The sequence below is a fragment of the Phocoena phocoena genome, chromosome 7, assembly GCF_963924675.1.
Source record: "Phocoena phocoena chromosome 7, mPhoPho1.1, whole genome shotgun sequence".
Lineage (NCBI taxonomy): Eukaryota > Metazoa > Chordata > Mammalia > Artiodactyla > Phocoenidae > Phocoena > Phocoena phocoena.
The window spans coordinates 101,844,886-101,868,379 of NC_089225.1; the positions used below are offsets into that span (position 1 = coordinate 101,844,886).

General features: G+C 39.7%; 1 protein-coding gene across 1 annotated transcript in view; it reads right to left on the bottom strand.

Annotated features, from left to right (window-relative positions):
* Positions 1 to 23,494, bottom strand: part of DOCK10 (dedicator of cytokinesis 10) — a 209,768-nt gene that overhangs the window by 129,710 nt on the left and 56,564 nt on the right. Inside the window, exon 3 of the mRNA XM_065880263.1 lies at positions 10,897 to 10,986. Within this exon, the coding sequence (XP_065736335.1) occupies positions 10,897 to 10,986 (90 nt within the window). The remainder of the gene's footprint in view (positions 1 to 10,896; positions 10,987 to 23,494) is intronic.

Here is a 23,494-nt window from a genome sequence, read left to right on the forward strand (position 1 = left end):
GCATTCTGGTTAAAAGAATGGTTTCTTTCTCAATGTACACAACATGCACTCCAAAATTAAACATAAGGCGTATAAACTCATTTCAACCATAGAACAAGTGAAATTCCCTGTGTTTTCTTCTGAAAAGATACATTTCATTCTTTTTAGATATGTTTCATTCAGTTAACAAAACGGGGCAGCAGGAAACACATTTGAAATCATGGCCAGCCTTCCTCTCGTCCTCATTTTCTTTGAAATGCCTAGGATCCATGTTGCCTAAAATCACTTTTACTTCTTGACACGATGCAGCTTCTACCTTGACTATTTATAATTTTCTCTCGGATTAATTGAATGCCACTTGTCTGGGTCCAAATGGTAGATGAGGAAGAAGAAATTCATTTTCAACATTATACTCACTTGGCCATATATTGTTTTTCATAGTTACAAAATGTTGCTTCTTAATCAATTAAGCAATATTTCGGTACATTATTTAACAGTCTCCTGAGCTATTTTTAAATTCAGAATGCATAGCTTATTCTGCCTGAAGAGTTCCAACAGTTTTACTGGTTTTACCCTTAAAGCACTTTCTAGGGAAGAGGGACAACAATATACTAGCACTTTCTTTGATAAGATAATACATCTTGCATCTCTTCAGGGTTCAACCCACTGTAATCGGGTTGTGATCAAAGCCTCTGAAACTGCTCTGTTAAAGAACCACCAATGGCTCTGAATTACCCAATCCAGTGAATTACCCAATCTTGACACATTTTGGCATTTTACGCCATTGGCTCACTCTCGCTGTTGACAGGTTTTTGTTTCTGAGAAATCAATCTCTCCTTGATTTCTTTCTACCCCCGGGTCCACTCCATCTCCACCTCCTGTGTTGGGCCCTCTTTGCCAGCCCCTTATGTGGGAGCGTCACTCAGGGACCTGCCTCGTGGCATTCTTGGGCAAGCTCTTCCAGGCTCAAAGCTTCAACTTTCAAATCCAGAGCCAATGCCTACTCTTTCCTTCTACGTTGAGACCTATATATGTATCTTCTTCTTGGATATCTCTCTCTGCATGTCGGCCGGAGAGATTACCTTACTTGCTTCATCCATCCCTGCTTGAGCAATCTGTACTTTCTTCTGGGGACCTTATTTAAATTACCGGCACAACTATCTGGCTAATAGCCCAAGACAGAAATGTGGGAGTCATTGCCAATATAGTCCTCTCCTTTACTTTCTTTTCCGTCACCAACTCCTGTCAATTCTGTCTCCTTAACAGCTCTTTACTGTCACCACAACCATGCTGCCATACGTTAGCACAGATCTTTAACCCAGCTGGGCTATTAAAATAAATCGTCTCCTACCTGTCCAACTTCCCTTCAGTGTTACTCATCCCCACGAGCCAACCAATCCATTCTCTGGTCTGCCTTTAGTTGTTTTTTTCTAACATGTGAACCTGACCTTGTTTCTCTATTTTACAGTAACACTCCAAGGGTTCTTGTTAGTTGTTCTGCAAAAATCTGATCACAGGTCTGTCATTTCCTGCCTGGTGCTGAGCTCCTTGACTATGTTACATCCAGGTGGTATCAGTAGCTTAGTAAGTGATAAATGTTGGTGAATAATAAACCCAGTCCAATCTTTCATGCAGTGGACAAGGCCCTTTATTTCATACACTTTGTATGTGATCCACAGTAACAATATAAATCAGCAAGTGAGGAACTTTCTATATAAAGAATTCAACCATTTGTAAAGATAATCAACTCCACCCAGCTAGACTGGGAGTAGCAGTTTCTGTGTATATCTAAAGGGGCAGCTTGTTTAAGTCACTGAATTTGCATTTACCTCTAGGACACGAGAAAACATAATCTGGTAATTGGATAGGGGATTGAGAGGAGAAATTTAAGGGCTGAAAAAGGTGTTACTCTGAGCTTTATGATTATTATTATTTACTTCCAACTTTGAAATTAACCTTGTTAATACTTACAATTTGCTGCATGAAGATAAATCTATAGAACTCCCATCACTGGGTGTGTCTGGGATTGTGTCTTAATATTGTAAGAGGTTTACTCTGGAGAAAGGTAGACATTTTTGACACTAATGATAAGAATTAAGAATGGATGTGCCCATAAAAAGAAAGAAACAATTAATTTGCTCTTTCAGAGGCTTTAATATTCCCTTTCTCTTCCTCACCATCTGCCTTAATGAAATGCATGTCAAAGTTCACCCAAGAGCTGATTCTGTTTGACTTGAGCTGTATTGTGCCCCTAGTTCCTGATGATTTCCTTCCATCAGATTTACAATACATCGGCATTTCTGAAATATATTTCTCAAGATACTTGGGGGGAAACAGAATTTCTCCATGGTAAAATAAACTTGGGAAATAATTCATTCCATATTCCCTTCGAAGGCAGCCTCAATAGATGCTAGCTAGTTAAAGAATCTGTGTGTGTGTGTGTCTAAAGAATCTGTGTGTGTGTGTGTGTGTATGTGTGTGTGTGAGACCTGTGAACATCCTGCAGCTTTCTGCAGAACACTCTGTGCCTCTATGATGTGTGCCTCTATGTGTCCTCTATGATCTGTGCCTCTATGATGTGCCTCTATGATGTGTGCCTCTATGTGTCCTGCTCTGATCTCAACCATTTTTTCTCCTGGTTTTCAGTGTGCACTTTCTATGGAAGCCTAGAGATTTCAACAACATTTATCCTGTCTTCTTTGAATCTGGTTTGTTTTCCCTATTCAGTCTTGGGTCCTGTTTTCATTATTGTTTTAAAATTTGTATTGGGGTCTAGTTGATGTACAATGATGTATTACTTTCAGGTGTACAGCAAAGTGAATCAGTGGTACATATACATATACCCACTCTTTTTTAGATTCTTTTCCCATATAAGCCATTACAGGGTATTGCATAGAGTTCCCTGTGCTATACGATAGGTCCTTATTAGTTATCTATTTTATATTTTTCCTGGAGAATTCAACTATTTCTGGTCTGGAAACACTGCTTAAAATCCGACCTTGTCCTTGCCTCAGTAACTTAGCACTTTCGGGATGAGGACAGTACCTCCTCATTCTGTGCATGTGTACGTATACAGACATACTCAGATACAGAAGTATATATAGATATTTTGCTTCCATTCTTTTAACGTTTCCGCAACTCTAAGTCCTCGAGTGTCTTGTGCCTTTGACCAAAGTGAGATGTGGATTCTTGAATTCGTGACTGACTCCTCACTTCTTCATTATTCTACTCCTGCTGCAGGTTGGTTCCTAGAAATTACAGGGGGCTTTGTTGGCAGAGTAACTTGCTACCTTATTACTCAGTATCTCTCTCAGCCATTCAGGTGAAGTGGTCCCTGGACCCTTGCTCTCTGTTGGGCCACTATATTCTTCTCAGTTCTCTGCTCTCTCATCCTCTTTGTTAAGAGAGACCAAACTGAGAGCTTAGTGTTAATTAGTGTTTTGTGTATGCTAAAATGAAAACTTTGCTACAGAAGTTTTGCTTAAGAAGTCTGCACCCTATTCATAGATCCCTTTACTTGCTCCCCTGACCCCCAGTGGGAGGAAGTGGTGCTTGTTTTATCACAGAAGTGTTTCATACTTTTTATGGTTATAGATGTTGATTTTAAGTCATTTATGAGGATCAGATAAAGACATGGCTCCCCAGTTGTTATTTTCCAAGTGTTTTCATACCATTGCTATATTTATTTTTAGAGACACAGCATCGGCAATATTAATATCCTCACTTAAAGATGGAGAAATTGAGGCAAGAAAGGTTAAATGCTTGTCAAAATGAAGGACATATTCCCTTGGGAACAGTGGAAATATCCCCATTAGGTCAGGCTATTAAGTGCACGGTTTAAAGGCATTTTTCAAAGGGTCAGAGGTAGCAACGTTGGTAAGAGCATGGAGCATGGGGTTAGAGAGATCAGGGGCTTAATTCTGGTTCTGTATGTATTTGAGCAAATATTTAATTGTTCAGGACCTGCTTCGTAGGCTGTAAAATGAGGTAGTAATACTTATAACACAGGATGTTCAAAATATATAGAGAGAATGTTGCTGAACTCTGACTTGTGTTAGTTTAACGTAAGTGTGAGGTGCTTTAGTGGATATTAAATACACCTATACTCTTATTTTAAAAAGGAAAGAATGCCTACTGCCTTTCCAAAGAGGCTCAGAGCTGTCAAAGTAGAGTGTAGAGGGACAATTCAAAATTAATATTGAACTCCATGTGTTTAAATGAGATTCATGCCAGTTTGTTGCCTAGCAACCAGGGTATTTGTCCTTGCCGCCCTGTGGGGAGCCGCAGGGCAATTTAGCACAGGGTGGACTAAAAAGATTGCTTAGTGCAATGCAGCAGCCACTGTAAGGGAAACACGTGTTTCTACGAAACCCTACAAATATCAATGAATTCATTTCAGTGCTGGCTTACTCTGGTTTCAAAACTCCAGCCAATGTTTCTCAAAGTGTGGTCCACTAACTGCATGCATCAGGGTTACAAAGCTACAGTGGGGTGGTTAGGAAGAAGACTGAGACAAGTGTTCCTTCCAGAGGGCAGCTATAGCAAAGCCCACATGGGCAGTCTGCATCATGGTTCAGAGGCCAGGGGCCAGACGGCACGGGTTGCAACGCCGGACCTGTCTATTCCCAGCTGTATGAGGCTGGACACGTTCCTTCATTTTTCTATGCAAGTTGCATCATCTTTAAAAGGTGATGATAATGACGAAACGTATGTTTGGAACTCCTGCAAGCAAAGGGCTGAGAAGCGTATCTGGCACAGAGTTAAGTAGTCAATAAATATCAGTGGCTATTAGCTACTGAGGTCAAGACTTTTTGCCAGCATAGTTCTCTGGGGTCATTTCTCAGTCTTAACCCAGCTCTCTGGTGACCCTTTTCTTTCTATCTACTGTCTCCAGGCTCAACTATTCATGTTCCATTATCATCATGTTTGTCTTCTTTCTATCCTAAGGCACAAGTTTCACTTTATCTCCATCCTTAAAAACAAGTACAACTATGGGAATTTCCACAGGGTTTTCACAGCTAGTGATCCAGAAAAATTAGCAGGGAATAAAAGAGTTTCTTCCCAGGCTTTCTCCACTTTCTTTTTTTTTTTTTTCTACTTTAGATCCACACAGTTGGGAAAAACATGGTAAGAAGATTCATTCATGTTTCCAAGTCAGAGGCTCTGCCCTGAGATTTGGAATCTAAAACTTTGGCAGTTACCTGGCATCTGAGGTAAAAGGCATTCCACCTGACTTCTCCTTAGAGAAGTTCTTAAGAGAATCGAGAAGCGGAGGGTGGAAGTGAGTAAAGGAGGAATAATCCTAGCTGCAAGTAGTTGGAAGGAAATTAATATAGGAACAAAGGTGAAGGTGAAAATTCCTCCCCAGGAGAAATAGCAAGACAAAGGCATATTTTGTGGCCAACCTGTTCTCAGCTGAAGTGGACATTCTTAGAGAACTACAGAAATAAAGGGATCGATGTGGCCATTTAAAGTCGTGGTGCAGAAGCTCATGAAAGTACAAACAAAACTAAAGGCCTCTAAGAACCCTAGAATATCCTTAGAAGTCTCCAGTGTTGTACTGACCTAGTTTTCAGGCCATCCTTTCACCAGGGAAAGGAGCTCAACTTGACACCTTGGTTGGATCCAGAGATTGGGGTGCGGTTTCTGATTAGGTCCTGGGATTTCGTCTTTGAGCTGATTGGCCCTACCCCGAAAGCTTCCCAGGCAATAAAATGAGCAAAAAAGCTGAAGTTGGCTGGCAACCCAATCCAAGGCCTCGAAAGCCTCAGGTACTAGAGACCCACAGGGGAGAGCTGAGAACCCCTGGTTCGTGTGAGAGCAATTTTCCACAGCCTAAAGGAGAGAGACTGCCGAAAATCTGGAACACACAAATACTCTATATACCCAAAAAGAGGTGCAAGGACCAAGAAAGGAAAGTCCCTAAGATCGTGGAAATGTTTATAAGTCTATTCAAATTATACTATATTACAAATGATTAAGAATGGATTATGTCAGAGGAACCTAATTGGCTTCTATCATGGACAGAGAAGCCCAGCAGATAAATAGAATCATAAAGCAAAACACATACGGGATTTTCACCTTTCCAGACGATATTTTCATGATCAAACTAAAATAATAATAATAAAAGAATCTGATGAAGTCTCTAAGGTGACTACCTAATAACTTGAAGAATTAAGTTGGATTTTAACTTTTGGAGACAATTTTAGGAAATAGACTCGAGTTGCTTCCAATTCTGGCAGCATTTTTAGATATATCCTAAGTAATTTTTTTTCAAAATACTTTTTAGTTACATAAATTTGTTTGTAACATCACAACAATACAGAATATATACACTGAAAATCAATTTCTACCTCCTTCCTATAATCCCAAACTTGTGAGGTAACCAATGTTATGAGTTTAATGTGCATTTTTTAATACTTTTTCTAGGCTTACATAACATATTTACATATTCACATTTTTTTTTAACTCTCCAATGATATACTGTGTATTCTGCAACTTACTTTCTTCTCTTAACAGTGTATCATGGGCATTCCAATTAATACACTTAAATGTATGTAATTTTTTTCCATTAGTTATTATTATAAAATACAGATGTGCCAAAATATATTCAACCCCACCCGTATCAACTGATATTACAGATTGCCTGGTACTGCAATACTCATGCTTGTAATTGTATTTTTAGGCTCTAGTGTTTGCTTCTCTAATATTCATGTTGCATACTTATATGTATGACTTATAAAAGATACACTTGAATATCTCAAGGGGTGGGATAGGGAGGGTGGGAGGGAGGGAGACGCAAGAGGGAAGAGACATGGGAACATATGTATAACTGATTCACTTTGTTATAAAGCAGAAACTAACACACCATTGTAAAGCAATTATACTCTAATAAAGATGTAAAAGAAAAAAAGATACATTTGAATATCTCAAAAGGCTATAGACATGTGAGAATTACAAATACTGTGTTATAGTGTTTATTTCCCTATAGTCTTAACTATCACTAAATGACATTCAACTTAAAATTTTTCTTCATTCAGATATTATACATCATTTTTGTTTTAATTTGTATTTTTATGATTACAAGTGTAGCTGGGCAATTTTTTTTTGAGTTTTTTTTAAATTAATTTATTTATTTTTGGCTGCGTTGGGTCTTCGTTGCTGCGTGTGGGCTTCCCCTAGTTGCAGAGAGTGGGGGTTACTCTGCTTTGCAGTGCGTGGGCTTCTCATTGCGGTGGCTTCTCTTGTTGTGGAGCATGGACTCTAGGCATAAGAGCTTCAGTAGCTGTGGCACGTGAGCTCAGCAGTTGTGGCTCGCGGGCTCTAGAGCGCAGGCTCAGTAGTTGCGGTGCACGGGCTTAGTTGCTCCAAGGCATGTGGGATCTTCCCGGACCAGCGCTCGACCCCTGTCCCTTGCATTGGCAGGCGGATTCTTAACCGCTGCGCCACCAGGGAAGCCCCGTAGCTGGGCAACTTTGTACATCTCTTGGCCAACTTAGTCTTGCTCTTTTTGAACTTCCTGCTTCTATCTTTTTGCTCATATTTTCTTGGGTTATTTACCTTTTCTTATTAACTTGTAGAATTTTGAGTATTAGGAATGTGTGTGGGGCGGTGTGGCAAAAGAACATGAGTTGCAAATGAGTTCACTAACTATTTTCTTTTGGCTTGATTTATGTTCCATTCATCATAAAAATTTAAGACTTTTGTTAAATGTGTTCATTTTTCCATAACTTTCCACTAAAAAAAATATTTTCCTACGTTTTTATAACTTTCATTTCTAAAATTAAGATTTTAAAAATTCATCTGGAATTAATTTTTACATGTACTGTGAGATACAACTCTAACTTTATTTTTGTCCAAAATGGATAGCCAAGTCGTATTTGTTGAACTGTCTACCCTTCCCCAGAGAACTTGAAGTGCCATATTTACCATTTACTAAGTAACCATATGCACTTGGAACTGTTTCTCGATACTCTGTTTCATTTCACTGGCTTATTTTTTTTAATTTCAGAAGACAGGAAAAGATGGAGTATGTCTCTATTTTTTAAAGCTAACTTTTCTCTAATACCAAATGAAAAAAGAAAACTAGAGCCAAAATTTCACTCATGAATATAAATGCAAAAATTTGAAAAAATTAGCAATTCTGATGTAGTAAAATATTAAGGTAATAGTACAACTTGAACAAGAAAGTTTATACCAGAAACACAAGTATGCATTCATAGGACAGCAACCTATTAATTTTATTACAGTGATAAATTCAAGAAAAAAGCTATTATGTCAATAGGCTGAATATGAATTTCACAACATAGGGTAGCCAGTCTTTATAAGCACTGTGGAGACCAAGGAAGGCCCTTCTTAAACATGATAAAGACCAAGAAAGACCCTTCTTAGACCGTTCTTTTGTACTTGAAACTGTCATAAAACACCAAATCAAGAATAAGACAATAGGCCTGATGTTAGCATTATTATTCAATATTGTTTTAGAGTTATTAGATAATAAACAATATACTTATTAGAAAAAAAGAAATTAAAAATTTTTTTGCAGATGATGTGACTACACACCTAAAAATTAAAAAAAAACTATTAAGATCAGAGAGTTTAGTAAGCTAGTTATCCATATTTGAAAATCAATAGCTTTTAAAAAAAATTTCAGCAATGAACAATAAGAAATGGAAATGGGTTTTAAAAACTCTACTCACGTTTGCAACAAAACTATAAAATACATAGAAATAAACAACAACAAAGTTAAAGATCTTTATGAAGAAAGTGAAACATTTTAGTAAAGAACACATAAAAAGACCTAGTTAAATATTCCCTGTTAGGCATTCAATATCATAAACATTTCACATCTTACCTAAGTCAACACATATTTCCTGCAGGACTTTTGCAGACCTGGTCTCAATGATTCTGATTTGCTTGTGTAGAAATGATTTACCAACTCTTTTTATTTTCTTTCTTTTTTTAAACAGTGATGCCCTGCTAGATATTAAGACTTCCTCTAAGGCGACTGTAAACAAAATATTATGGCACTGACGAAACATTTTTATCAGTAAATGTGAAAACAGTATACTCAGATATCCTGATGTTATCTGAATTTGCACTTTTTTTTTTTAACCTTCTTAGGAGATGGTGTAATTCAATGTGAACTTTGAGCAAATAAATATGAAATGATAGAATTGGGGGAAAAAAAAGGCAAATCTATGGTAAAGATGATCTGGATTGAATAGTCCAAAATAAAATATGTATGATTAATCAGATTAGGATCAGTATGTACACTAATAAAGCTAGCTTCTACTCGCACAAATATGTTTAAGAGCTGAGAAAGGGTTTTGCTATTTTATGTAGCTTCATTTAAATCCTAATTGGGATATGCTACTTTCTCAGGATTAGAGACTGCATTTAGATCCCACTACTTTCAGTCTGACCTGTGCTGGGCTAAATGATATCATTGCATATTCTGTAAAGGAAGGACTGACTTCGTTTATTCATTCAATAGACATCTACTAAGTAGCTGTTAAGTGTGGGCCCAATCCCTGCCCCAAAGCCACCTGCAGTCTGGTTAGAAGAAGTAGCAGTTTTATAGGCCTCTCCTACACCAACTAAATGCAAGTAGATGCTACACCAACAGACTTTTATCAGTCCCTTTAAGCTGTCCACATGGTTTTCCCATTAACTATTTCTACAGTTAATACTTGAAAGAAATATCTCTCTTAAAATAGAAACTCTGTTATCCAAAATTCTCACATACTATGGCCTTTCCTACAACTCAATCTAAACAAGGAAAATAAAATTAAATCTTTTTGTTAAGAATACTCAAATAAGGACTAATCTCCAAAATATACAAGCAGCTCATGCAGCTCAATATCAAAAAACCAAACACCCCAATCCAAAAATGGGCAGAAGACCTAAATAGACATTTCTCCAAAGAAGATATACAGATTGCCAACAAACACATGAAAGGATGCTCAACATCACTAATCATTAGAGAAATGCAAATCAAAGCTACAATGAGGTGTCACCTCACACCAGTCAGAATGGCCATCATCAAAAAATCTACAATAAATGCTGGAGAAGGTGTGGATAAAAGGAAATCCTCTTGCACTGTTGGTGGGAATGTAAATTGATACAGCCACTATGGAGAACATTATGGAGGTTCCTTAAAAACCTAGAACTACCATATGACCCAGCAATCCCACTACTGGGCATATACCCTTAGAAAACCATAATTCAAAAAGAGTCATGTACCGCAAGGTTCATTGCAGCTCTTTTTACAATAGCCAGGACATGGAAGCAACCTAAGTGTCCATCGACAGATGAATGGATAAAGAAGATGTGGCACATATATACAATAGAATATTACTCAGCCATAAAAAGAAATGAAATTGAGTTATCTGTAGTGAGGTGGATGGACCTATATTCTGTCATACAGAGTGAAGTAAGTCAGAAAGAGAAAAACAAATACCATATGCTAACACATATATACGGAACCTAAAAAAAAAAGGTTCTGAAGAACCTAGGGGCAGGACAGGAATAAAGATGCAGATGTAGAGAATGGACTTGAGGACACGGGGAGGGGGAAGGGTAAGCTGGGACGAAGTGAGAGAGTAGCATTGACATATATACACTATCAAATATAAAATAAATAGCTAGTGGGAAGCAGCCGCATAGCACAGGGAGATCAGCTGGGTGCTTTGTGTCCACCTAGAGGGGTGGGATAGGGAGGGTGGGAGGGAGATGCAAGAGGGAAGAGATATGGGGATATATGTATACATATAGTTGATTCACTTTGTTATACAGCAGAAACTAACACAACACTGTAAAGCAATTATACTCCAAAAAAGATGTTAAAAAAAAAAAAGAACTAAATGGAGAGAAGCAAAGCTTTATAAAATAAAGGAGTGGAAGCATTGCATTTACCTCTCTCACCAGTAAATTTTCTGCTTTGTGCTCTGCATCTTCGGGTACTGTTGAGTACAATGTTCGTATGTCCCAAGGAACTGTGGCAGTCTGAGAGGAACAAGGAAAAGAAATTAAGCCTTCCGTCTTAAAGCACTGGGCAGACCACTATACCAAAGGCACAATAAAGAAGTGTATGAGATCTTAGCATTTAAGGATAAGAGAAGACGGAGAAACGTCCATAGTTCTTACCAATTTAATCTCTAGGAGGGAAGATTCAAACCTCTTTGGATTACCACCACTGGCATTACAGTTAGTTCCCCCTGCTCCATGGTTTCAGTTACACATGGCTAACCAGGGTCGAAAAATATTAAGTGGAAACTTCCAGAAATAAACAATTCATAAGTTTGAAATTGTGTGCTGTTCTGAATAGCATGATGATATCTCAAGCCGTCACACTCTGTCCCCACCATCCCATCTCATCGACATCTTCAGGGCTCCACGATCCAGGATGACCCTCCTTCTGATGTATTGTCAGAAAGTTAATAAGTAGTAGCCTAATACTATGTCACTACATCGTTCAACTCACTTCACCTCATCACCTAGGCCATTTATCATCTCACATCATCACAGGAAGAAAGGTGAGTACAGTATAATAAGATATTGTGATAGAGAAAGAGACTGCATTCACATCACTTTTATTACAGTATATTGTTATAATTGTTCTATCTTATTATTAGTTATCATTATTAATCTTTTACTCTGCCTAATTTATAAATTAAATTTTATCATAGGTATGTGCGTATAAGAAAAAACAGTATGTATAGATAGAGTCTGGTACTGTCTGAAGTTTCAGGCATCCACTGGGGATCTTGGAATGTATCCCCGGTGGATAAGGGAGGATTACAACACTGTATTGCAAGTACTGTTTTATCTGTGAAGCTCATAATTTTAAGCTGTTTCCTTCCCTGCAGAACACAAAAATTTGGGCATCTGTATATTTTGACTAGTTTATTTATATTGGTATCTTTTTTGTTCTTAACGCTATTGATAAAATACATTTGAAATGAAAAAGAAAACCTACAAAATCTACATTATTTTAATCCTACTGTAAATAATCTCTTGAATATCCACAGGGTAAATTTAGCCCCTTTCAGAAGCCCTGTGTGTGTGTGTGTGTGTGTGTGTGTGTGTGTGTGTGTACCCACAATTATGGTGGGAGAGAAGAAAGGGTATTCAGTAAATCTGGACCTTGAAGAAAATAAGTCATGTTTTTAGTGTCTTTGTTTTCACTGAAATAAATAAAACATTTTCAACTTCAATGCTAAGCAAACAACTTTTTATTAAATGAATATACATTAACTAAAAATATAAAGAATCTCTTAATATAAGACATTTAAAACAGAATTCATAGATTGTTTCCCCTGTATATATCTTATGGGATGCCATAAATTGGTAGCTTTCCATTAACAGCTACCAGCTTCCTTTAGTCTGTACTCCTTGGGGATTACAAGGATGCTGGGATGATGAGTCTGTTAACATACATGGTACCAACAGTTGGGATCTTTTATTTTGTACATCCCCAAAGCCACAAATGATTCCTCAGCATTTCTAAAGCACAAAGTAAGGTTCATTTGAACTGTTCTAGATGAAGGGCATTTTTTTCTAGACCAATTATTAAAACAGACGAGAGTCTTAAAACCCATCCTTACTTTTGGGAAGGAGAGGGGTCCAGGGAATTTAGTCTTCTGAGGTCACAGCTGCAGCTGCAGGCTCTGCCACCAAGGGCAGCATCGCTCTTTTTCTTCCAATCCTAGCCTCATATTTTCTTCAAATCCCCTTTTCTCTTCACTCTTGATATAAGCTCCTCGTGGGAAAGAAATTTGGTCTGTTTTGTTCATCGCTATAACCTCAGTGCCTGGTTGGGTGCTCAGTACTTACTTGTTGAGTGTGTTGAATGTGTGTGAGTATGTAAATGTGCATTCTGTGTATGCATGTGGTGTGTGGGTGGTGTGCGTCTGTGTGAGCTTGTGTGGTTGCATGTAGCGTGTAAGTATGTCTGTGTGAATGTGTGTGTGTGCCTGGTGTGTGAGTGTGATTATGCAGGAAGGTATGCTGTACTTGATAGCGTGTTTGTGTGCATGGCGAGTGTGTCTGTCATGTGTGAGCGTGTGTCTGTCATGTGTGAGCAATGTATATGTGCATGTGTGAGTGGGTGTGGTGGTATCTGTGTGTGGGGGCGTGCACGCATGTACGTGCATATTGGGAGGATGGGATTTGGACACTGAAACAGGAAGAATGTCATGTGACTCTAACAGGATCAGAGGACAAAAATAATGATCAGAGGACAAAAAAATAATAAGAAAACTGTAATCAAGATACATTATATGGCAAAAATAAATGCTCATCTTGAAACACAGATACAGAGCCCCTCGGTCAGTGCATCTGCCCCAGGATTTGACTGCAGTTTGTGTGAAGAGAGTCTGGAAGTGCTCGCGGGACATGGCTGTCGATTTAAGCCAAGTATAGATACACACACAGGGAACCATTACCTCCAACGTGAAGCGTGTTGGAGCCAGTTTAGGATTTATTATTATCTAGATTTTACGTTTTTGATTCCTTTTGAATTTCCTTTTGCTAGTTGCATCTTTTATGTTATTCACTCCGTTAGAAGATAAACAGTAAATAAACTCTGTTGAAAGGTTGGAGTAGAAGATGAAGATCCATGCCTAAATTGAGCTTTGGGGATTATTGCTGGATTTCAGTTGTCTGGGGATAACTTATTTCCTGTTTGGACAGATAATTTGCAGATACATAGTGTAACTTGATGCGTTTCCAGGGAACATTACATATTGTGATCTACTGGCAAGATTAAGGATTTTTTTCCTCCAATTGAAAAAATTTTCTATATTTCAGTCATTACTTTATAATAAAATTTTTATATAAAAAAGCAAAAGATTCCTCTTTTTCATTATCTACCACAGTTTATTGATTTCTTGCCTTTAAAAAAATAATAGCTGCTCTAAAATACTCTAAGTCTGATGGAGAGTAAAGGGGCCCAAAGTTTAGTTTCCTGTTTAGTTATACCATAAACCTGTCATCCCACTAAGATCAAGTACTCTGTGGTATAGTTTAATAGAGTGAATACTGAGCTGGTTTAAGAAGGTTTTTTTTTTTTTTTTTTTCTGGAAGGTGGGCTCAGGTTTCCAGTAATGATAATTACATGACTACCTGATTTGTGATGCCACAGAGTAAAGATTAGGGTCCCAAATACACAGGCTAATGCTCATATTCAATATATGAGATTGGAAGTTCCTTCAATTTGGGGTAATAAAAATTAATCATAGGTACAATGGTTATGTGTGATCCCTGATGACCTCTAGTTATGAGATGATGTTGATTCTTTGCTAAATAAGGCAGCTGGGGCTGAATCACCCTCATGTAACCATGTGATAAATCTGAAACAATATTTTACAACATGCACATCTAATACCTTGCACAGAGTACACAAATACAAGGAAAGGAATACATGTATAATAACATGCTATTAACCTCAGTTATAGTTTGTCATAATGCTGGAGAACTTGCGTGAAAAAGCTGAAGGGCTCCATACAATTTCAACTTTAAGAACTGTATTGCTTCTACTCATTTTTGATTCCTTTTGTTTTCATTTTTTAATTGAAGTATAGTTGATGTATAATATTACATAAGTTACAGGTGTATAGCATAGCAATTCACAATTTTTAAAGGTTCTATTCCATTCACAGTTACTACAAAATACTGGCTATATTCCCTGTGTTGTACTATATACATCCTTGTAGCTTATTTATTTTATACATAACAGTCTGTACCTCTTAACCCCCTAACCCCATCTTGATCATTTTAAATTTCTTTCATGTATCTCTGCTGAAGCAAAAATAAATCGATCTAATAGGAAAAAAGTATACAGAGTCATATTTGTTAAGTAAGGGAATTAACATGGTTACAAATAATTTCTTTTCTGAGAATTAGATACTTTCCGACCACTACAAATTGCCTTGGCCACAACAGACTTCCTGTTCTCTTTAATAAACCCTCTGGTCGACGATCAGTAGAGCTCAATAGCATGGGACGGATCTGAGACTGCACTGGAACTCAGCCGAGCTGCTCATCGGGTGGGAGAGTCTCATAAGGGCCTATTGTCCAGAGATTAGGCATTTGGAAATAAAAACTGTCCTTTTATTTATGAAATGAGGCATGCAGACCTGTGTTTGTAGTTTCAGGTCCATGACATTCAGACATCCTCCACGGCAGCCCTGACACTTTCTGATTCTTTCTACTCTGCAGTGGGTAGTCTTTGGGGCTTTGTCACAGCTACCATTCTGCTGGCTAAAATGACTACAGAAGACTTCATTCCAAGCACATAGGGGCCATTTCTCAATTGGCCAAAGGCTACCGTCAAAGTCTAAAAAAGAAGTTGCTTTTCCTATGTTGGAGCTGAGCAAAGCTCCCTCTGACGGTATTGTAGATCCCAGCTGCTTAAAAAAGAGGACAAAAATGATGGTGTTTAGAGTAACCCATCAGTCTGAGCTTGAGAAGCCAACAAACCTCACAATAAGGGCTATTAACTAACACTTTGTGGTCAATTCCAACGTAAGCGTGTGTTTAAAAGTAATCTTCACCTAAACTTCTCAAATTAAAACACTGATACTGGTTTTTATCCTAGTAGAGCAGACACTTATACTACATTGGTTGCTTGAAAAACATTTTTTACCCCATTCAGAAGAGTATTGTGATTTTATTTTTTTTACATACATGAGAATTCACATGAATACTTTCATTGTGCTTTAAGGGAAAGGTCCTTCTTGTTTTGCTGGAGTTAAACTGTATGGGAAGTGCACGAAGAGTGAGCAGTTGCCCATAACTGGACCCTAGTCATCATCCAGCCAAGTCAAGCATGGTGATTCATCCATCATAGTATTTAAGTATATAATTAGGGAACTTTGGAGACCTGTTTCAAAACATTTTAGTCTTGGACAGGCAAACCACTGAGCAAGTCACTTCCCTTCTTTTTTCTGTGCTTCATTTTCCAGGCTCCAAAATGTGTCTCACCTCCTCCATGGTGGTAAGGATGAAACGTTTTACATATGGAAAAATGTGAGTATTAATAGAACACACTGTTCCAACAACAGGAATATACTTATTGCACCAAGGTCTCCCCTTGGCAAGGACTCAGAGGCTGTGGTCTGAGCTCACTCTCCAGGGAGGTACGGCGAAGAAGCCTGCTCCGTGTGAGGCCTGCAGATATGCCCTCATGAGCAGCAACAGGCCTAAGACGTGAGCCAACCCACTGCAGCCAAGCCGCCAGGGCACCTTTTCCCGTGGCTGCGGGCATTCTTTCTTCCACGCTGGGCTCAGGCCTGCACATACCTTGCCGTGCTCCTACTCTCAGAAAACCCTTTTCTTTCCTTGTTCTTTCCTAATCTCAGGTTTGACCAAGATGCCACCTTCTTTTGAAAACCTTCTCTAATTCATCCAACATACATCTTCTCAGAATTATATCGTTTACTGTCTGTATTACCCATGAAGCCTGCAGCTTAACTGTAGAATATTGTAGAACCCAAAGCCCTGCAAGTGATTAATTCAGCCAGTCATTTTATGTGTGTGTACTTTTGTATGCAAGCAAGCCACATTAAATCTGCTTTGGTGATAAAATATAACTATACATGAAATGTTTTGCCATGTTTTTTTGTATTTTTCTTTTCTTTTTTTTTTTTTTGCGGTATGCGGGCCTCTCACTTCTGTGGCCTCTCCCGTCGCGGAGCACAGGCTCTGGACGCGCAGGCTCAGCGGCCATGGCTCACGGGCCCAGCTGCTCCACGGCACGTGGGATCTTCCCGGACCGGGGCACGAACCCGCGTCCCCCGCATCGGCAGGCGGACTCTCCACCACTGCGCCACCAGGGAAGCCCTTTGCCATGTTTTTTATTGTGTCTCTGGTATACTTTGTTATCTCTTTTAAAGAATGAAGTACTTGAATGCAGACATGTGTCTTTATGATTTTTTTGGTATCCTGTCTCTCTGACCATCTACATGATCCCTACCTTAATGCTTAGAACAATCCTTTTTTAAAAATATAGCACTGTTATTGAAATATAATTGACATGCCATAAAATTCACCCTTTTAGAGAGAGTTCAATGGTTTTAAGTCTATGCAATCACCATCACTATTTAATTTTAGAACATCTTCATCACCCCCAAAAGAAACCCCATATCCACTAGAAGTTACTTTCCTTTCTCCCTTCTCCCCAGCCCTAGGCAACTTTAATCAGCTTTCTGTCTCTATGGATTTGCCTATTGTGAACATTTCATGTAAATGGAATCATACCATGGGTACACTTTTGGGACTGGCCTCTTTCACTTAGCATAATGTTTTCAAGGCTCACCCATGTTGTCAGTACTTCATTCCTTTTTATGGCTGAATAATATTCCACTGCATGAACATACGATATTTTGTTTATCCACTCTTCAGTTAATGGACATCTGGCTTGTTTCCACTTTGGATTATGAATAATGAGGCTATGAATATTCACACAGAAGTCTTAATGTGGACATATATTCCTAGCACAATCAAGTCCAGAGCATTCTCCACATCTTCTTACCGAATTGAAGTAAGCTCTCTAGAATCCCTTCTCTGCAATACTGTAATGGTACCACTCACTGTGGGATGCAGGGAGTTAATATCTTCCCCAAGTCATGCACCTTATTTTTCTAAGAAGCAGCTGGCTCAGAGCACGCTGTTTAGACAGAAACTCCAAGAGCAAAAGTCAAGGTGCTTATGTTTGATTTCTGTCATCACAGTTACTCTACATCCTTGAACATGAGCCTTTCCAAATCTCAGCTTCATTAGCTTGTAAACGAGAGGGATATTATAACTAAGAATAACCTAGTTTGAGAAAGACCCTTCCTTAGCTTTTAAACTGCAATCACAGCGTTCTTGCATGAACACCAAGAGCCATTTAAAGTCTGCTTTTCAGGCTAAGAAGTCAAGGATTAAAAAGAGGTTGACATTCTTATAGAATGTTAGGCTGTGTCTCAGTAAGAGATGCAAGAAGAAAAAAATAAACGATCACGGCCTTCCTGCTTTTCCATTTAAAAGATATTAAGGTCTTTCTGCTTCCTCTCACAAAATGACCCATGTGGTTGAGCCTGGAAGTCCCCACATACCAGTTGCTTTTTATAGCTAAAAACATGCTATGAAAGAATAAATTATGAAAGAATAACTGTTAAGAAAGCCCAGTTCCCGAAGTCTTGTTAATAAGCCATGAAAATTGCAGGATGCATTGGAGAGCCCTGAGACTCTACTTCTGAACTACTGGTATGAAGAAAGGATTTGAGAAGATTATGTTGACTCTCTCGACAGGCTACTTCAGATGTGCAACGTAGACCTTTGACTTCGAAGATGCCACTGGCCAGCCCTGAAAGTCTAACCTTCCAAGCGGAAGTACTGTTTCTTGTTCATGTTGGTGTCCTTGCTGTCTACAGCAAGTAGCTCACAGAAGGTGGGCCAGGAAACTGAGTGGAAATAGAGCAGTTTGACAGGGGTGGGCAGTATGGAAATACAGGTGATCAGGTGCCCTTTCCACAGTGTCAGTATTGCTTTTGGACCTCTGAACTTTCTTCTTTAAGGTTTTTACATCTCCCAGAAATGATGCCACTTTAGGATTTCTGTATCTTTCTCTCAGCAAGAAACTCATTTCTGCCTTTCTCAAGTTTTGTTCTGCTATTTTGTATCAGTTTCTCCTTCGACTGAGACACTCCCCAATATGATTCACTGTGTCCTTGAAACTGTTTTTTTTTTTTTGCAGTACGCGGGCCTCTCACGGTTGTGGCCTCTCTCCCGTTGCGGAGCACAGGCTCCAGACGCGCAGGCTCAGCGGCCATGGCTCAGCGGCCCAGCTGCTCCGCGGCATGTGGGATCTTCCCGGACCGGGGCACGAACCCCTGTCCCCTGCATTGGCAGGTGGACTCTCAACCACTGCGCCACCAGGGAAGCCCCGAAACTGTTGTTTTTTAAAGTAGATCTTTATTGGAGTATAATTGCTTCACAATACTGTGTTAGTTTCTGTTGTACACCAAAGTGAATCAGCCATATGTATACACATGTCCCCATATCCCCTCCCTCGTGAGCCTCCCTCCCACCATCCCTATCCTACCCCTCCAGGTCATCGCAAAGCACCAAGCTGATCTCCCTGTGCAAACTGTTCTTTAGCTCTTGTTTTCCTTTCTTACTCTCCTTGCCTATTTCGTGAAGCCACAATCTGGTGACTAAGTTCTTTATTTTTTGGTCTTAAGTTTCTATTACTACCAGCTTCAAAAAGAAAGATGAGAAAAACAAGAGCAGCAAATACAATTACTGAAGGAGTGCATGTTTTTGAAATGAATGAGTTAATAAATGCATCTAGACGGCTTATTCCAAGTAATCATTACGATGCAAGCAGTACAGATCACACTGCTTTTTCCCAGAACCCACGCACCAGAGGAAGAGTTTCTACCTCGTGGGCCAAGAAAGAGGAAAATGCTTCTACTTTGGTTTCTTAATCTGGAAGAAGACGATTTCAATTCAATGTTCAACAATCTTTATTGAATGCCCATGAGCCAGACGTTGTGTTGGGTACTTAAAATACAGATATGAATTGATTTCTCCCTTGCCTAGTAACAGAAAACAAGTGAATAAGTACAGGCTGCTACAGGGAGGAAATTAGCCTTTGTTGATAGCAGCTAAGTGCCAGTCACTGTATCGGATGGAACGAGCCTCTGGGGAAAGGGATCCCGAACTTAGCGCTGGTTTTTTAAGGTGATGTATTAAGTTGAGTCAAAGAGGAAAGTATCATATTAACGATCTCAAGAAAAACCAATGACTTCATTCTCTTTATTCTCAAATTTCATTTCAGAATAGCCTTTTTGGTTCCTAAAGGTACTCAAAGTTATATTCTAAAATAATAACATACATGTGTCTGAAAGACAGCTCGTGAAATAGATATTCATTTTCCACCTGCTTGGTGCCGAGCGCCGTTCTAGTTGCTGCGGGGTCTTACCATGATCAAGGCAGGGACACCCTTGTCCTGCTTGGGGTTACTCACTGATGGTGAGACAGCGAAAAAGCAAACCAAGATCTTCCTTGGTAGTGGTAAGTATTATAAAGAGAAGCAAACAGGGGGATGTGATAGAGTAACACAGGGTGGAGGTGGGGTAATGCAGGTTGGAAGTCAGAGATGGTTCTTTGAAGAGGTAGCGTTTGAACTGAATCATGAATGGAAGACACGAACCAGCTGTGTGAGGGGTGTAAAGGCCCCATGGAGGGGGCGGGCTGGGCCAATGCAGGGAACACAAAGAACGCTAGGTATCTGTGTAGTGACCAAGGGGAACGGGGCTATAGGAGAAAACGGCTCAGAGATTATCAGGAGCCAGGTGAGAAGCTGGATTTGACTCTAAAAGCGATGCAAAACCACTGGAAAGTTTTAACTAGAGGCGTGGCATTATCTGACTTGTATTTCCAAAAGCTTCCATTGAATAAATCAATCAAGGCAAAGAAGGATGCAGGGAGACCAGTTAAAGACCACTTCTGGGGATCCAGGCAAAAAAGGATGATGAAGGCTTGGGCCAGCAGTGTGAATGGAATACTGTCTTGATAAAAAGTAATCTCCTTTAAGGGGTACAGAGGACCAGATGAAGACTTTGTTTCTTGTTATTTCTTAACCATAAGCATTCTTAATCAATTTTAGTTTTCATCCTTATTAGGGCACACACTCCTTAAACACAGGGCTTTTGTTTTTCTTGTCAGTCTCTCTTGTCTAGAAAGTGCTACTCTATATTCAGCGCCTTGTGGGTGCTGAATAAATACTGATTAAACAAACCAAATAATGAATCATGTCTACTGCAAGCGTGGGTGCTTGGTAACACGGAAACACAGAAGTGAGCTAGATTCTCCCATCCGTAGGGCACAACTGGGAAGGACATTGGAGGGAGAGTGGAGAGTTTGGGGCCGCTCCCCTTCTTCCATCCTGAGATGCTTTGGGATTGGAGTGGCCACTCAATTACTACCTCTCATTGGGTGACTGGGGGCTGTGCACACATATCCCAGAGCATCCTTACTCATTGCTCGAGGATGGGCCTGGGAAACGATACCCTAGCCAGATGAACAGAAGCCTTGCTGTTGGCGAGCAACACCCCTGAAATGTGATGCAGGCTGTGGATGGAGCAGACTGTGGCAGAAGGCATTTAAAGAAGGGCTTTACTCCACATGGAGGGAGAGGAAGCCCCCCCGAAACGAGCATGGTTGTACTGTATAGCGGGGATCCCCAAATTTCTTCTGTAAAGGGTCAGATAGTAAATCTTTTAGGGCCCTCTCTCCCTGCTGCAATTACTGCACCTCTGTTGTAACTCTGCAGCTGCATCATGAAAGCAGCCATGGGCAACAGGTGAATGAATGGGTGTCACTGGGTTCAAATAAAACTTTATTTATGGATACCAAAATCTGAATTTCATATAATTTTGATGGGTTATAAAATATTCTTTTTTTCCCTTCAACTATTTAATCAATTCTATGAAGAAAATCAAACAGGGTAGTGTTTAAAAAACGTAAAAACCATTCTTAGTTCACGGGACATACGAAATTAGGTAACAGGCCACCCATGAGCCATTGTTTGTCAACCCTTCCTCTGTAGAGTAGGAAAGCAGGAAACCAATTCATCTGAAAGTTGTTCAAAAACTGGCAACTTTACGTGGTAATAATATTCAATACTATCCTTTAGTTTGTCAAAATATCATTTCATGGAAATGAAAATTTAGCTGTTTGTCTAACACAATATTTTCTGATGATAGGGTGGCATGAAACGTCTCTTGAGGACCTGCCAATTGGGAGCTACGCTCCCAGCTGGTTCCCAGCTTCTTCTACACCCCGTTATGTGCTCTCCATGCAGAGGCCAGATGAGCTTTTAATAACATGCACCAGGTCACTCGTCCCCCTTCTTGAAACACTCCAGTGACTTGCCACTTGCCTTTCGAATAAGATGCAAATGTCTTACCTTGTCCTTGCCTGACCTCAACTCTGACCACCCTGGCTGTCCACCCAGACCTCTCCTGGGCCTTCGGAGCAGCTTCCTGCGGCCCCAAACCCTCCTTCCTTCCCCAGGCTTTAGCAGGGTTGGTCTTCTTTGGGAATTCAGAGCTCAGCTCAAATGTCAGCTTGTCAGAGGTGCCCTCGATCATCCAGTCCGGCTCAGTTCTTCCCTCGTTACTTCTATTACTCCGCCCCGTTCATTCTTCATAGAACTGGTCTTTATCTGAATTATCTTGCTAATTAATTTATTTACTTATTTTTTTTTTTTGCCTGATTCCTCCCACCAGAAGGTAAGCTTCATTAAAACAAGGATATTTCTGTCTAATCACTGCTGTCTCCCCATTCTGAGATATTTTAATACCTAACATTCGGTATTATGCCTTATATATTTGTTGAATGAATAAAGGAAGGACATCGTGTGAGGGGTGATAGAATGTTACGTTCAGAATTGTGCTAGCATTTTACCCCAGTTGAGGATGAGGGTGACTGTGTATGACAGGGTAGGGGGTTGGGTTGGGGTGGAAGACCATGGCCTTGAGAAATGGGCAAGGACCAGATCATGGAGAAGCCCTCGGGAAATACTACAGTGTTTGCCCTTTGTTTTGAAGGCAATGGGGGTGGCCACAGATGGGTCTTAAGCAAGGCCAAGATAAAAGGATTCAGTGTATTTATTGGAATGTTTACATTGGGAAAATAACAAAGCACTTATTATATGCTCTGTTTACACCATTAAGGATAGCAAAGGACACAGAGTAATCAGACCAGTCTTAGCTTAAATGTGTGTGGAAAGATGCCAAAAAATGAATTCAAATTCAGTACAAATGTTACATTGCATCTACATGCCTCCATTCTCTTCTTGAGCTGGGGGAACTAGGAGTAGCTTTTGACAGTATTTCTGAGTAACAGAGCTAGAAGAAAAGGGGCTCCAAGTGTCAAGCTGTTTGTGTGTGTGCTGTTTGACAGAAAGAGACTGTTTCAAGGTTTACCCTCGTCTGAAAGAAAATAAGGATGCAGAACTAAAAAATAAAACGTGGTTCAACTTTGTGCTTGCAGTTCAGGCCCCGTGGCCCCGTCCCACCACGGAAACAAGATTTCTGTCCAAGATAAGCCTCTTTTAAAGTGTGTCAAACGCTCAAGCGAGAGACATTTAAAAGTCTGAAAAACAGATGGGAAGAGTTTCTTTTTTCCTGTCTACAAATCTGTCTCCTTTCTTTCCATCATTCTCAGTACTTGGAACAGAAAACTGTTGACTTCCACACACCTCTTTTTTATTAATTCAAGGAGAAAGGTGAAAAAAATGAACCTTTAGAAACCAGAAGCCAGATCTGCCCCTGAGATAAGAGAAGGAATGGAAGTTGGAGGCTGTTTGAGGAAGTGGAAGCCCTGGGGCCCCAGCAACTCGTCAGAGGTTTCCACAGACAGTGGCTATGCCACAGGTTACCTCAGAGCTGCTTTTTCATCTGCTTTAAGAAGAACCGAGGGGCAGGACAGCAATAAAGACGCAGACGCAGAGAATGGA